Below are 16186 nucleotides of genomic sequence, written 5' to 3'. Positions count from 1 at the left end.
TTGGTGATTATGGGTGTTTGTGTATTTACGGCGACACGGTATAAGCTGATGGTGAAAACCATGTTTAATTCAGGACATGTGTAATGTCTGTTGTATAGTTTGTTGAAAATGCATTGGAATGTGTGCCATCTATGTGAAAAGATGGATGCCTACAAGTAGGCAAAATAAAGTTATCTGTAAAAACGATGATTTGTCACTGGCAAAAGAATGTTTTTAATAATTCAACTTGTGTGTCAGACTGCATATACCCTTGTTCTGACGACGGTGTTCTTCATGTTGTTTAAGGAATATTGGTTGTTTTGATGATAGAGGTACTCTACTAGTAGTATTCAAGGCTACATATATATTTTCTGAAGCAACTGCAGGCAGCGTACGTTATTTAGTCGGTTTCTTAGAGTGATATTTTCTATTCATTATCAGTAGTGCAATGCGTTACGGTTTCGGTCGCTTTGTGGCCAGATATTACGATAAAAAACTTCTCAAAAAAATGGATATATCATATACGCATGACCACCGACCGGGAAATACCCTCGCGCCGCGAGGTTTCGACTCCTAAAAATTGACGTACTTGTCAGCACGACAATCGTCTATTAATGCAACAGAAGTTTTGGTCAGCGTATTTGAATATTAATTGTCGTGAAATTGGAGTGTTTCGGTTGGTTGCTGTATGAAAAAAAGTTCTCTGAGGGACTTTATGGTCGGTGAATCCCATCGTAGGAAGCACTTGATGAGTCATTGTTACACAACCCGCGACAGGTCATTGCATTTTGCAAAATTTTGCAATGAGTAAAATCATAACCAGTATTTTGCTTTTTCATGTTTGGTTGTTTCCTTGTTTGCAAACTATTCACAGAAGGTCGGTTGTTTAAAGTTTTCATTATTATTAGCGCAAAAAGCGCGAAACGTTTTATAATTTTTTTTGTTTACCTTGTATGAAAGACAAGTTGCTTAAAACATTTAGGTGTACAATAAACCGGTTAGTTTGCGTTGCTGAATTGAGTTGAATTTAAACAGGCTAATTTCGCCGAAGTCATCGTGCGGTTTTCAGCCTGAAAAAAATACATGACACCGCTTATGATTTCTGCAGTATTTCGGTCACTTTATTTTGCTGAGAACTTTTTAAAGCAATGAACCGTGTTTACAATTTTAATTGGTTTCTGTTGCTGCGGAAGCTTAAAAATTTTGTGTTCGTGTTTTCCTTCACCATGCGGTGGAACAGCTGCCAACCGCTTTAGTTCGTGAAATGATAACGTCGGTTTAATTAACATCCTGCAGAGCGTCTTTCTCTTCGAGATAAATTCCCCGCCCTTGTAAGGTAAACTGGACGTATTATTTCCCCGTTCTGACGCAGTGGAGCTGGTTGCTGGGCAACGCGCGTGACGTTCTTTCGTCACTCGGGAGTTTGGGCTTTTGGAAGTCGTGGAGAGGACGCGGCGCGCGTTTTCTGATGTCACTTGCTGTCTCACCATTTTGTACGTTCAAAACGCATGCTTAAAAAATAGTTTTTTTTATTGAATGGACATATCATACATCTCAACGTGAGGAAATTTGAAAAACTTTGGAGTAGTAAAAACGTTAAAAATTGGAATTCTTTTGGAATGCAATATAAATAAACATTTAAGACGCAGATTTATTTTGATACGACACATCCAGCCTTATAACGCACAGTAATATACTTCGCACAGTGGTAAGGCAGCATTATGTTTTTGAACATCATCAGTGTGTAGCAATATACTGTACAGCATCATCCTTTTCAAGGAATCATGGTATTTTGGTTTACATTTAAAGACACGAGGCAAGAATGTTTTAACACATATTTACAGAATAATTTGTCTTCTACAAGGTTAATATGGAAGGTGAAATGTGTACGTTTGAAAATTTACAGAATGGAATGTCAATAAAGTGTCTTTCAAAATCACAGTGTTACTCTACTGGGTGCAACAAACCAAGCCCTTACAATGGACAAAAGATACACATAACGAGTTTAGGTAAATTGAAATACAGCAAAAGCAAAAACAAACAGCAGTAAAAGTTCTGTGTCCTTTTTGGCCGCACCGGGATTCGAACACGCGCTCTTCGGCGCCTGAATCTCCCATCTACCAATTCAAGTCCAAGAGCCACTCATCGTCAGATACTTGAAAGCGATTGACTCGTCCGACTGGGTAGATGCAATGGCAGCCAATCCGCACTTTGACAAACCTATAACTTCCGTCCATCATTTGAACGTGGCGTTTCATAGTCAAGGGTACACTGTGCAGCTGCTCTGTGTAGACAAACTCCCATTTGCCTTGGCTGTTAAGACCGCTTGGTGCATAGCAGCCTCGGCATACACACTCTGTGTCCATGATGTAGCGGTCGTCGTGTGACCTGAAAAGGCAACTGACGTTTTAAGGACAGTTTTTGGTGATATTTCAATGAACTCTGCGCTTTTTGAATGCTTGTGGCCGAGTTGTTAAACAAACTCAAATATATTGTTTTGAGTCCTACAGAGTTTTGAAACAGCTCCCATTGTTCGTGAAGTAAAGTTTAACGATCAATTCCTAATAAATGTCGTTTCCTTAACAATCCTCGGCCTTTTTGGGACCAATACATCTTTCAACCCCCAAAATACAATACGTAGTATTAACCCACTGTACATAGCGTAATATCTGCCAACCCCTTACCGTCGGCTATCATAGTTTATCACGTATTTCCAAGGCGACATGACCCGGTCGTCGATTTGACTTCCGGTTTGTTCGGTCAAACTGTTGAGGTGCTTCCGGCAGAGGGCGTTGTCTGGACGTGAGTCGAGTATGCTCTCTGTCTCGTTGTTAAAGGTCGGCAAGTTGGCTCTGTAGGTCGGGTCCTGCTTTATTTTTCTTTCTGTTTCCCAGTAGTCCATCTCAATTTTTCTGTACAGACGAAACTGAATATTTGAAAATGGCATGTTTTTCACAAAAAGCGCAAAGGTTGTTGAAATTTTTATGCAAAAACAGCATTAACTACGGAATACGTGCAATAAAACACGATCGAAATCGTATGTAAGATTTCTACAATCATATATGAGACTCACATATTCATATATGAGACTTGGATCATCATGTATGACACTGATGATTGATAATGTTTACAAAAGTAAAGGTTTAAAAATATCGTAATTTGAATTCACTTTAGTATGACGTTAATTCACCTGTTTGCAAGGCAGAATCCTGGTATAATCTGGATTGCCGTCATCATCAAGAATATTATTACCGATTTAGAGCTCAAAATAACCAGCATGATTAATACTGTTGTTTACTTGGGTTGTCACCGCTCACAGAATGCCTCCAAAGGTCTGCGGACGCCCTATTTATCCGCGAAACCAAGTCTCCCTCTTTTTTCGTTGTCTTCCTAAATTATATTAGCAACGATCACGATTCATATTTTGGCGCCCTAGTTTCGGACGCTCAAGCATGGGCAAAGGTTTGAAACGTGACACCGCCAGTAGCAGTTGACGCATAAAGCGCTTGCTTGTCTGCTTTCGGCGTGTTTCGGAGGGACAAAGCACGTTTATTTGAAGTAAAATGTGGGCAAAAGTTGCTCCCTTTTCATTTTTATTTTTAATACCCATCGCGCAGTTGTTTTTTTCGAAAAAAGTCGGTTTAACCAAAATACCATCGTGTTGCTGTTGCTGTCAGGCGTATTGTCGAGTTCAAAGAATCGATATGGCACGTCTAAATGTTAATATTTGTGTACCGACGTTTCGCCTGGGTTCTCTGTTATGCAGGTCGCAGTTTCTGCTCCACTACTTTACATCACGTACGTGTGGCCATTTAAAATGAGGTTGCCTGCAGCCTCTTCCTTTTGGTTTTAAACGTGTAATTTTTCCGTTGCGTAACATAACTCGATTAAGAAGACGAAATCTAGTGTGCAGTGGTACTGTGGAAACGTTTTGTTCCGTGGTGGCCTATTGAACCCATAGTTTTCTGGATCCTATCTCTTACCGTTACAACTCGTAATTACTGTATCTCATTCTATGAATTGAAATAACGTCTATGACGGGCCTTGAGTATTACCCTCATGGCTATGCATTTGTTTAAGTTCTAATTCATAAGAATTGAATTTTTCCGTATACCGAACTGCGAAGTTACCATTGCAGGACGTGAATTGGGCATCGATATTAACGCAAAAAATTGTGGTCAGGCGATGTTTGTTAAACAGATAACTCGTCGTATGGCATTGGCAGCAGTTGGGTCATCAGGTTCCATGGTATCCCGGCAAAGCAATGCGGGCAAGAATGCAGAAAAAAATAAAAGTTGGGTCATCAGGTGTAACACAAGCTGTTGCGTAAAAAATCACGGTTACCGCATTTCGCAACTGAGGTTTTCGATTATTGTCACATGAATATCCCCTGCAAGTGATGGTTACCCCCGACCAGCAAGTTACGCGCCATTTTCGGCACCACTTGGTTATTTTGGTCTCCATGCTCTATACTAACATGAAATGACTCGTGAACGGGTTTGGAATTTTCAGGAGGCGGGGCTGGACGAGGTAAGCGCTAGAAGGGAAGTGCGGCTTGGCTGCATTGTTTTTCCCATCCAGTTTCCATTGTAATTAAAGATATGCGGAAATTTACGGTCTTTCCATAAACGTATTAAATCACTGAGTCACAAAAACGCATCGGGTTGCCTCGGATGCAGTTGAACCATGCGGTGTTCTTGTGGCGGGCATTAAAACGGGGTTTTCAAAATTCTGCGTTTTGTAATCTATTATAGGTTTACGTGGTATACCATAACGCTCATATCCAGTTAGCCCGGAAACGACGTAACACTTTATATAATTCAAGCTAAAATGTAATGAACAGTATATGAAAATGATTATTTTACGAGGCACACTTTTGCATTGAAATCCATTTATTGTGAAAAAAATACATTTGGGGCCGTTAAACTTACACTGCCGCGCCATAATGATATACCCGACTGCAACAATACCACAATATTTTCCTTGTAGTGTTACAAATAACACCCAATCCACATTCAACTCCAGTGTAAAAAGCAATCATTTATCTTTTAAATGGTTACGGTTTTCCATTGGTTTCATCCCATCTGCTTTATGTAAGTCCGCCCACAAGCTAACTGCAAGCTCTTTGCGACTGACGCCGTGCGTGCGGTGACCACGGCGCTACGTCACTTGCGTAATGACATGGCGCGTAATTTGCGTACGGCTGGAGTTCACGCTTCACATAAATAGCAAAAATACATTCGTGTTTCTAAATATACTCCCACGAAGTGGAGACCAACCTCGCATTCGTCACCTCTTGCGAAAAAAGAACTGTTTCCTTTTCGATCATGAAGAAATTAGATTAGAGACATCTTCTATGTTAGGTTTTTGTTTCTGTCTTACACTTGCAGTGTCTGTCGCCTTATATGTCGAACCCCTGACTGAAAGTTCTGACTTCTATTGGCTTTTGTGCTTAAAAGGAAATTCACAGCTTTTAAAAAAAGACCGTGCCATGTATCGTATTTTTGTTTCACGGATTGCTTGACTTTAAAAAGTGACGAAATACTTATTTTTATTCCTCGAGTTACATAACTTAGCACCTAACGTCACGCTTCAACAGTTTGGGCATTTTCCTATGTTTAATTGTTTATCTTTACGTCGCGTTTTTAGTTGCGAAAGATCATTTTTGTATTCGCGTATGCACAACTCGTCAATTTATACAACGTGTAACTCTTCCTGGTCATGTTCTTCACGCCTGGTCAGTTGGCATTGGCGGGGATGAGTCAGCAATCTCGGATATTCCTTGGTGTGGGCAAAAGAGTCGGCCACTGTCCATGAAACTAACAGACATACGGGGAAAACGGCTTCGGAATTTCTCGTTGCTTAACTGGGCTCACGAAATGGTGACTCCATATACATATGAGGTGTACCAGGAGGTAAATGCACGCTTAACGAATTATTTAAATCGGTGCGAACTGGTCCCAAACTTTGTAAATCTTACTAAATACGTATCTTTTGAAGTGGGATAAAACGAAATAATATTTTCCTTTATTGTGTCCTAGATAGGCATATTTGTTGCGGACCTGGGTTTCGAACCCGCAATGTGCTGCGCTCGAATTCCCGATCAGGTTTTTCGCTCTCAAACTGCTCGCAACAGAAATTCTTGTGTTAACTTTTATTTTGCAATGAACAGCAATGATAAGCGAAGAGAAAACAAACACGGTAAAATACATGAAGAAGTTTAGGAGTGAACTACCAATCGCCCTCTTTATATTGGCTAAAAATCTTACCCAAGTGTGTTACAAATACCAACCAATCCACATTAGCTCCAGTGTAACAAGCAATCTTTTATGCACTAAGTTGTCTTTTAATTGGTTATGGTTTTCCGTTGGTGTCATCCCATCTGCTTCGTGCAAGTTCGCCCCAAGCCATACTGCCACCTACCGCATTTGTTCCGCTCTGTCCTAATTTCGAACCGCCATTTTGTCGAAACCCAAAAATTTTACCACGTAATGATGGTTGTGGAATGTTTTTTGGACGTCGTGAATTCCGTAGCTGTCGCGCGATTACTCAAGTTTTCGTTCGTGCCAAACATTCGTAAACGACATGCTTTTATGTCGTCATACACAAAAGCGCGCTTTTAGCGAGCATATGGAGTCTTAAAATAAATTGCAAATGCAGCAAGTAGAATTGTACTTATTTGAACCAAACTCAAATAAACAATGCGGCTGGGCAGAAAATGTGACAGCTTAACTAAGAAGTCGTCACCGGAGCAAATATAACGAGACATTGTGACGTAATATTTGATGCGTTGTCAATTTCCAGCCAACACTCTCTGTCTCGTCTACAGTCACTGCGAACCACAACGCAGCAAATTTGGTTTTAAGCTTACCAAAGTAGTTGTTTGTATGCTCGCCGTAGCAACTTGCTGCGAAAACGCAATTTCTTCGACCTTTTGGAAACGTTACGCATGATGATTTTTTTTATTCTTGCTTTAATCAAGATTTCTTGATTTAAATCCTGATTTAATCGAAAAAAATGGACCTTGGAATGTTATAGAGAATTTTGTGGAAGTTTTCTGGAATTAAAAGAATTTTCTCAGTCTTCATTGTTTTATTGTAAATACTTAAAACCGGCATGCTTATGTGTTGGTGTTAACATAGCGATCTGTGGACAGTTCCGATGGTGGATGTTTTCTAGAAAAATATATTTCGCCTAAAAAAGTCATCGTCAGTGATGCTGTCTACAAATGGCTTTGTTAATTTTAACGTATGAGCATGTCGATACGGTGGGCGATCGACAGCCTACCAGAGGGGCTTTGGTTTAAAGTGGTCCATTTTTTTTATTCTGTAATCACGTACTTAATAACGATCTCCATAATCTTGGACAAAGGTTGTGTAAAAAGTGCAGATTAACAAAAAAAGTCAGGAGAAAAATATTAACGTGTGGTGACAAATTCATCCAAACATGCTCTTGATTCGATCTGCACATACACGAAAAGCAAATGCAAATCAACGCACTTTCTCGTTTCTAGTAAAAAGAATGTAAAAATCCGTTTCCGTTTCCAGTACAAACGCGACGGCGAAACGCGATAATGCGACCTTGCTCCACTTTCGCGAGTTTTTGCGTCACTTTTCGCGATGGTGACGTCTTGAAACTAGCCACATCCGCGAAATTTACATGCTTTTGTGCCGAATGACAAACGTCACGCTTATAGCGTTGGGTGCTTATAGACTCGGCCATGCGCTGACTACATTCTGTTGTAAGAATTTCGTTAAGTTTCTACGAAAGCAAATGTACTTTAAAAGACAGCTCGTGTAAGCGTCAAGGTATCAGTAGCTACTTAGAAATTCATTCGACAAGATCTGATTTTTTCAAGAGCCCAAGAAAGATTACTTCCGCAGAACATGTTGAAAATTACAGCCGTATTTGTTGCCTTGTCCATTGCTTGTGCCATCGCTGAAAGGTAAGATGGATATAATTTTCTGTTATTAAGTGTACACTTACATTAATATTAGTTACTTAACTGTAATATTAAACAATTGAAAGCGTTATGGAGTAGAAATATTTAGCCGAAGATCAACAAATCAATGTTAATTAAAAGATTTCAATTTCATATGGATCCTGTATCATAAGCACATGTTGTAAACTTCGGTACCGTTCAAACACAAGTATTCACGTTTTAAATGGTGGATGCAGTTACGGACAAACGAGATCATAAACGCCTTCTTTTTTGCATGAAGATTCGAAATATTCGATTACAGCGAAATGGAATCGCGCTTCCAAAACGACGCGACTTTCCGGGGGTCGCTTGAAAAAGTTGACAACCAGACTCGTGCTCCGAACGAACTGAATATCAAAGATGCGGAATGCCTCCGCATTTTTCGCACCCTACCTAATCGCAATGTCGATATTGCGTCAAGATCACTCTCCCCATGGCGTTACGTTAACAATTACGACACAAGAAGGTTAGTTTGGGAGTTATGCGAACTTTTAGCCTGTCGTGTCCCGTGTGTTGGCGTTTAATGAAGTGGTTCCAAGCCTTTTTGTAGTGGCCGACCTCTTTACAGAAATTACAGAGTCTGTAGACTTATGTAAATTTACTGGGACAGCTTGTCACGAACTAAGTTGCACAATAAGTTAAATAAACGATAGTTGTGACATCACAAATAAGAAGGTTTGAGAACAAATAGGAAATTGCCTTCACTTTTTGCATTCACGGTTACTCTAAAACCTCGTGACCCCCATGCAGGACAATTACGAAACGAAGCTCAATTTCCTAGATTCAGTCAATGAGTCGCATTTCGACACAGCATGTCTCTATAGTACAGATGGTTACTTACGACGTTCTTGACTTTTAACTATAGCCAAGCTGCATTTGATTTACCAGATTCTATCCTGTTCCATGGTTGTTTGAGATAATGGATAAGCATATGTGGCTTAGGGGATATTCAAAAAATGCGTTATGGCCGTTGACGCATTTGCCGTTATCCTATATCTCATCCAGATTTACATTACTTACCAAAACTATACTATACAAGGGTAAAAATTGAGCTTTTGTTACAGGGCACCCGAAGACCGTGAAATCCTCGATACAGCATGCATATGTAAGGGGTGCTTCGTCGAAGTCGAGGAATCGGGGAATTTTGTTTACACCGAAGCCCTGTTAAGCGTCCCAATACCTGTACAGCGCATTGTACGGATGGGAGATTCGTCAACGGTCTCTGCAACTGTTCATATTGGATGCCAGTGCGTGTTTAAGGAACACGCGTCTAACCTTCCACTGACGAATGATTTGTTGCTCTTGTCGGGATAGTCTTTTCACTGATTTCGGTTTTTATTCTAACGGATGCTTCAAATGTTGAATGTTTTTATTCTTTTGTAGCGTTGGCTGTCGCGTTTTTTTTTATTTTTCCACCAATCCATTTTTCCTTAAAGTGTTATTTTTTCATTTTTCTGCGCATATTTTAGTCTCTTTTGCTACTTCTTTATATTTTTTATACGAAATAAACCAATTTTATGTATACCATTCTGCAGCCTTTTTTTGTCGTTTCTCAATCTACACCGCTGCTGCAACTCCAGCATTCAACAAAAATATCATTATAGTTTTCATAGTGGTTGCAACACACCAGCCATAGCCCAACTCTTGTCGCCCACATGTCTCCTAATTGTACCCTGAACTTGTTCCTTTGGACGTTTCGATTGTCTTTTGTAGTGTAACCAACATAAAAAGCTCAATTTATAAAGTCCTCGTTGTACACCAGACGTGGCCGCATATAATCCCGCAAGAAGTCGAATGTACAAAACTGGTTACAAACCTAAAATGCTTGATTTTTACCGAAGCTTTTCGTAAAAATGGAATCAGCAGATTAATATACCACATATACCAAGGTAAAAACATGTGTTAACATTCTGGCGTGTTATATTGCGGTTCGTTGTTTCAAAGTCAATGAGTTAATGACGTCTTGACTTTGAAACAATTTTTGATGGGACGTCGTGGTTAGGAAAATATATGATTTTTGTGTGGCGTCAGTTTTTGGACAAGTTATGGGTGATGAAAGTTAAGGCGTTAACCTAACCAACAAATACACCCTTATTTTTGTGGTCGTGTTTATTGCAGTTGTTTGTTGTATAAGTTAAGGTTATCGTCCACAAAATGGAGCGGGATTTGTAATTTGTATCGTTGCATGAAACGGAGAAAATAGGTGACTTATAGGCGAGCTTGTACCGCACTATGTTATCTATCCTTGCCTTATTTGCTTACTTCACGATTGGTGTTTACTTGCAGCAAAGGCGTCGTAATGCAGTGTATTAGTTCGACAAATCGTAATCCATCAAATCTTTACTCGCAACAACCGTACATTGCTATCTTTATACTTAAACCTAGCTACTGCGTTTTGCGTGGAACGCGAAACTGTCTTCTTTCCATGCCAAATTGTTTACGCTTGGTCACGACCACATTTAAATCAGCAAGCTTCTTTGTTACAGGCAATGGTATTAAAATTTGGATGGTACCTTTGACGTTTTTCGCTTCACGTAATCACCTTACACGTTGAGCCGCAATAAAGCTACCTTATCGTGGCAATTTTTACATGTATCGAAAATTCTGTTCTTTTCTCTTGTTTAAGTGGAGAAAATTGACAAAAAAGGGAAAAGTTTAAGCGGTTTCCGATCATGGAAAAACCTTTTGCGTGTGAATGGCGTTTAGAAGTTCGGCGTGCCAACCTCCCCTGTCTCAATTTTGTGAATTGGACCGTATACCTATTCTTCATACATCCGATATGCGTTACTGGTTTGGATTGGAAGCACTGAATGCAACTGTCTGCTTTGTAGAAATTCACGCGATTCTAGTTGCTAATTAATCCATAAAAAACAATATATATTTTTGTGAAAATAAACAATGAATATAAATTTTACAAATATAAATAATATTAGGACACAGGAAATATAATTCGATACAAAACAGAATAAAAGGCAAATTTTACTGAAACATCACAAGCGTTTTCCCATCAAACCCTGAAGTCACCACTAAAACAATATTAATAATATTCTTCCAAAAGAGCATCATCGTGAGAAAACTCGTCAATCGAATCGCGAAACACGCAGTGGCAGCCAAAATGGACAGTAAGGCTGACCGGACGATATTCGCCATTGTCTTCCACTTGCACGGTGCGAATAAAGGGTATCGGCACACTCATAAGGCTCTCGGTATAAATGTAACCGTTTCCATCGTTGGATGGGACAATGCACCCTTCACAGATGCACGCTGTGTCGAGGATGTATCTGTCTTCACTGCTTCTGTAAGTTGAGAGTTTTACAGTTTAGTTATGTCTGAATGCTATGTGTTTTGTATTGAAACTAAAATGTTGGGGTGTAGAGCTTGGAACATGCATTTGCAAGGCCAAAACAGTAGACCCAGTAATACGTGTCATTTCGCATAATTTAATGGGATAATAAATAATTTGCTGAAATGGTTAAACGTATCTGTCCCCCTTTTCGATAAACGGAACAGATTGCCGCTGCCAAAACATGATGATAATACTAAGAAGTCCGTTGGCCCTCTCGAACCATGATTAGGTCCTTATCATGTCTCGCGCAACTGTAGCAATGCGCTATAGTTGATGCACCTAAAGCAATAAGTGCACCCAGAGCACCAAAGTCACCCAGCGCACCAAAGGGACCTAGCGCACCAATAGTTTTAATTTACTTCCACAAAAGCTTTGGGTGTAGATACGCCGCGAATTTTACCTTCTGCTGTCATAATTTTTCACGTATCGCCACGGGGACAAGGATCTCGTCGCCTGGTCCACGCCAGTTTCCCGTAGTACACTCAGACACATTTTTTTGTTGGCGAGGAACAAGTCAGGGTTGCGCGGACTGTACACCATTTCGAGCGAATCTCTGAAGGTGGTGTTTGTCCGCAGCATTTTGTCCTTGATCTGGTAGTCACTGAGGTCTAAACTGGAATAAAATATCGCTATAACAAAAGGTTTTCTTGAATATTTAAATTATTCGCCAATAATCGACGCTCAAAATTCCTGATAATGACAAGATTTCGGCATTCCAACGAACCTGCTTCTGTTAATTAAATATTACGTTCCTTCAAACACAAAACGTGTTGTTTTGTTTTTTGCTCGAATCTTGGTTTATGTTACTTTTAAACCAGCCGCACAGAATTTCAATCTGCTTAATTTTCGTATAAATACTTACATGTTAGTGAAGGTGCCAGCAAAACCGGTCTTGAGTCCAAAACAAAAACTTCCCAGAAAACAACAGGCAATAATTTTCAATCCAATCATTCTTGCTTCTGATCAACACGAAACTTTTACTTAAAGTGAAACGCGGTGGCATAACATACCAACTACATACACTGGCGGACTTTTATAGGCGGTTGAAGGCTCAGGAATTACCGGAGTAAGTTCCCGCCATCCGTTTGTTCTCATTGGTCGGGTTATTTCGATAGGAGACAATGCCTACGTCAAACGGTCTGTTCTTCCCGGAGAATTCGCTTTGAAACAAAGGGACAACCTCGAATGTAACTTCCGAGACGTTGCCCTCTTGTTTCGACCCGATTGTATGTGCAGTGCAGTGCAGTTCGACATTGCTTGTAGCTTGTTTTTTTTTCATGTCGCAACACGAGTCTCTTTAGCGTCACACCGGATCGTGTTATCAGGTCAATCTCGGGAATTCACTTAAAATTTGCAATCGGCTGCGAATCGAGTTTAACTAAGGCTGTATTTGCGTTTCGGATTCGGCCGAATCTAAGAAAACAAAAACTGCGCTTGCAAAAAGGCGCATTCGATTAAACGCAAACGTCTTGGTGGACATACATTGACATAAAATCACGCGATACATGGTTGCTTTCCCCGCAACCAAAGCGTAAACCGCCTTTGCCATCACTATATACCAACAGGGCACGTTTGACAGTGTCCGTTGTCCCTGTGCTGGGTTCAAGGCCATCTATACCGAATCACAACAGTTGCTCTGAAATCCAACTGCCACAAGGTGGCTTTCCTCCTTCCCTACCCTTTTGTCTTGTGAACGTAGCTAATGGATGAATTTGTGTTGTGCAGTTCATGCTCTTAAATGTGTAACTTTTTGGGTAGAAAACTTTGAAAAAGACCGGAATCCCCAGGCGACTTTATAGCAAGTACTAAAGAATCAGATTTATTTCGGCTAATGTTATGTAAAAGCTCCTGTCAGCAGGAAGATCATCGTTTTCAGATATATTCGCCCGATTACAGGCATTCTTCGGAACTAAAATGCGTTTATTTTTGCCCAACACTAGAGGCGCTAACTAGTGGACTATAGTACGACAGTCAACTAAGAGCCAAAAGCTTTGGACCGCTCCGTGCTTCAGTCTCATGATATGAATGGACACTGCCAGATGTGCTCCATGGTTTACGTGCTCGTTATTGGGAATTGAGTTTGGAAGAGTTTATTGCAGTGGTTCATAATCATGGGATGCTCGCACCTTCTGAGAGGAGGTCTGTTGCCAAAGGGTGCGAGAATGCTGGATGTTTAGGTTTTGTTACAAAATACACTGGATTACTTCTGGTTGTATTTGAATAAGCGACACTGATAAAGCCTATAAGCACAAACACAAGCGAAATGTTTGTATAAATATGTACCTTCAAAATGAGCCCAACTATGTAGAAATCCATCAAGAAATGACTAAGGCATATTAGCAAAAAACAAAGTATATATCGCCAACTAGTGGCAATTTCATAGCAGTTTCAAAGTGCAATATCTCGAAAAGTACGTGATTAATTTTTATGAAATTTTGAACTTTTAGTTAAGGGTGAGGTCAGAAATGTGATTCAAATTTGGTGATCTAACGTGAAATCACTCATATGTCAAATGGAAATCTTGTGAAATTTTATTACAGACTGCATAACACCTGTCATAGAAGGTGGCTTCCAGTTTCAAAGGGGGTGCTGACAGAGGAAAACCGTGAGGGACACGCTGGTTTATTGGGTTGTTGCTTGTATTTACAGCACACACAACGGAAGTTCACAATATGATTAGAAACACGTAAAGGGGTTTGCAGCAAAAGGTGAACGATTTAGTGTATTCCTTTGAATGGTTGTTACATTATGCTAAGGTTTTTCCAGGGCCAGAGCTTTTTAATGTGTATTAACGTCAAAGAAAAATATTTTTTCACAAAAAATTTTTTTTTTGAAAACACTGCCGCACAGACTAACAAAGATAAACAATAATATATGCAACGACATGGACAGAACACCGAAAAAATATTTCTAGTCGTGTGACCAAAAAGATTTCCCATCGAACGCTGACTCGGGAATTATACATATACAACTTTGGGAATTACACATGTACACCCGACATTGACCACTGTAAAGTCTCTCTCGAACCTTTTAGTGTCGTTTTTCCAACGGTAAACGTCAATCTTGGTTCTCATTCCGACGCTGCGGAGTAATCTGGTCTCTCGGCCAGTGCTAGGGTTGATGCAGCCCACACACAAACACACATTGTCAGCGATGTAGCTCGGAAGTCTAAAAAACAAGCTTTTTAACGTTAACTGAGTTTCTTGGGTCTCCATTTGGTCCGTGGGATGGTTCAAAGGGTTCCTGAATGAACAAACACTGCTTCCACAACGGTTTGTGGAGTAATTTTTGTTTGGTGGCATGAGTTCTTGCCGAAACGTATTTCGTATGAAACATGACAATGTTAACAACAGTATGGGTCAGTCTTTTTGTTCTCAGTTTTTGTTTATTTTTGAATTGTTTTCCATTTCCGATCTTTCCTGCTTATTGCGTCATATCCGTTTTTTGTTTCGATTTATTGCTCTCAGTTCGTCACAAGAGGTTTTAGGTAAATTTTTACGAGTTTTTTTTGAAGAATGCAACGTTTGTTATCCCATTGTGACGCATGACAGTATTTACTCTGTGACGTCACTGTCCATCCTGCGTCGGATCAATCTTTAAATTATGCAAGCTGCAAGAGGTATGGGTTATTGCACTGCGGCGGAGCTGCTTGAGCGTATGTTACAATTTGGCCAGACATAACAGCAAAGTAAGCACACCTTCCGCCTAAAAGTTATCGCTTGCGGATGGATTGTCGCGGTACACACCTAAACCACCTCACGGACGGGCGAAACGGGATTTCCCTGGTTCATTGTGATATGGTTAAACTAGCTTTTCAGACATGTTTCTTGGAAATATCATTCTTATTAAAGCACACAACTTACCTAAACATATCATACGTGATCATGGTTTTCCAAGGCGAGAGGCTGCTTTGTCTCATGCTTAGATTACGTAAAAGATATTGACTGGTAAAAACTGGACACTCCGTCCCATTTCCTGCAGCCCTTCGCTTCCTGGTAGGAACCTCAGATGGTGCAACGTTGGTGACGTCAATAACTTCGAAGCTTTGCCTGAAGTTTGAATCTCGCTGAATGAGTTCCTGTATGCGATGATATTCCAGTATTTCATGGCTGTATAACGTACGTATTTAAAGGCTGAGGTTACTGCTTTGAAACACAGGCGTTTTTGATTATATCTATCCCGTCAATAGAGCGATGGTATTAGTGCTACCGGGCGAATAGTATTTTGTGTGCGGCAAACCATTTCCAAACTATAATCGTTGAGTTCAATACCAAATGTTTTGTTTGTGCCTTGTTATGTCGAAATTGCATAATACCTTTACGTTTTCTTTTGGTTTACATGTTCGGTGACAAACAACATTATGTATTTACCTTCAGTGGCGGCTTTTCGCACAATCACTATGGAAGCCAGATGCGTGAAGCGCATACATTGTCTTATTTCAATCTTTCTTTCATAAACTAGGGGATGGCAATCGATAGTAAACCTAAGGATAATTTATTGGAGAAAAAACAACTTTCTGACGACATCAAACAATATGGGATTTGGCATGTCCCTATGCAAAACCAACGAGAGCCGCCACTGTTTAACTTTCTCAAAACCACAACAACATCGACACGAAGGTCGTTTCGTGATCTTACTCTCTTCCGTTAAAAATTTCAGTGTTACAAAATAGAAATCAATTCACTTACTTATCACTAACACAGATACAAATACATGTCAAAGCAAAAATTGCCACCAGGTTTTCAAGCAAGCTGACCATGGCCTTCTATGATTCTTCCCACAGCAAGTAATCAAAACCGTGCTGAATCTTGCAGCTTCTGGTGTGTTTAGTTTTTCAGTCATAAGATCAAGTGGGCAACGCGAGATATTATGTTGGCGCA

At 40.1% G+C, this 16186-nt stretch overlaps 3 protein-coding genes across 3 annotated transcripts in view; 1 reads left to right on the top strand and 2 right to left on the bottom strand.

Annotated features, from left to right (window-relative positions):
- LOC145905353 (importin-4-like) overlaps positions 1-16186 on the top strand; it is a 34442-nt gene that overhangs the window by 8553 nt on the left and 9703 nt on the right. The window lies entirely within an intron of this gene.
- On the bottom strand, positions 1655-3289 carry LOC145905354 (uncharacterized). Its single transcript, XM_082992530.1, has 3 exons — positions 3170-3289; positions 2664-2891; positions 1655-2367 (listed from the first exon to the last, which is right to left on the bottom strand). Exons 1-3 carry the CDS (start codon positions 3256-3258, stop codon positions 2097-2099), a joined length of 588 nt encoding a protein of 195 aa, XP_082848656.1. The 5' UTR covers positions 3259-3289; the 3' UTR covers positions 1655-2096.
- LOC145905355 (interleukin-17C-like) lies at positions 13922-16141 on the bottom strand. Its single transcript, XM_082992531.1, has 3 exons — positions 15995-16141; positions 15170-15415; positions 13922-14474 (listed from the first exon to the last, which is right to left on the bottom strand). Exons 1-3 carry the CDS (start codon positions 16063-16065, stop codon positions 14264-14266), a joined length of 528 nt encoding a protein of 175 aa, XP_082848657.1. The 5' UTR covers positions 16066-16141; the 3' UTR covers positions 13922-14263.

The sequence above is a fragment of the Ascidia mentula genome, chromosome 6, assembly GCF_947561715.1.
Source record: "Ascidia mentula chromosome 6, kaAscMent1.1, whole genome shotgun sequence".
Taxonomy (NCBI): Eukaryota; Metazoa; Chordata; class Ascidiacea; order Phlebobranchia; family Ascidiidae; genus Ascidia; species Ascidia mentula.
This window is presented reverse-complemented; position numbering and strand designations above follow the sequence as displayed.

Coding starts and splice junctions, on each gene's coding strand:
- LOC145905355 (XM_082992531.1), bottom strand. CDS start 16,065: ATGGTCAGCTTGCTTGAAAACCTGGTGGCAATTTTTGCTTTGACATGT. Junction 15,416..15,994: donor TGTATCTGTGTTAGTGATAA/GTAAGTGAATTG, acceptor TACGTTATACAG/CCATGAAATACTGGAATATC. Junction 14,475..15,169: donor ATCACGTATGATATGTTTAG/GTAAGTTGTGTG, acceptor CTTGTTTTTTAG/ACTTCCGAGCTACATCGCTG.
- LOC145905354 (XM_082992530.1), bottom strand. CDS start 3,258: ATGCTGGTTATTTTGAGCTCTAAATCGGTAATAATATTCTTGATGATG. Junction 2,892..3,169: donor GGATTCTGCCTTGCAAACAG/GTGAATTAACGT, acceptor TCGTCTGTACAG/AAAAATTGAGATGGACTACT. Junction 2,368..2,663: donor ATAAACTATGATAGCCGACG/GTAAGGGGTTGG, acceptor TTGCCTTTTCAG/GTCACACGACGACCGCTACA.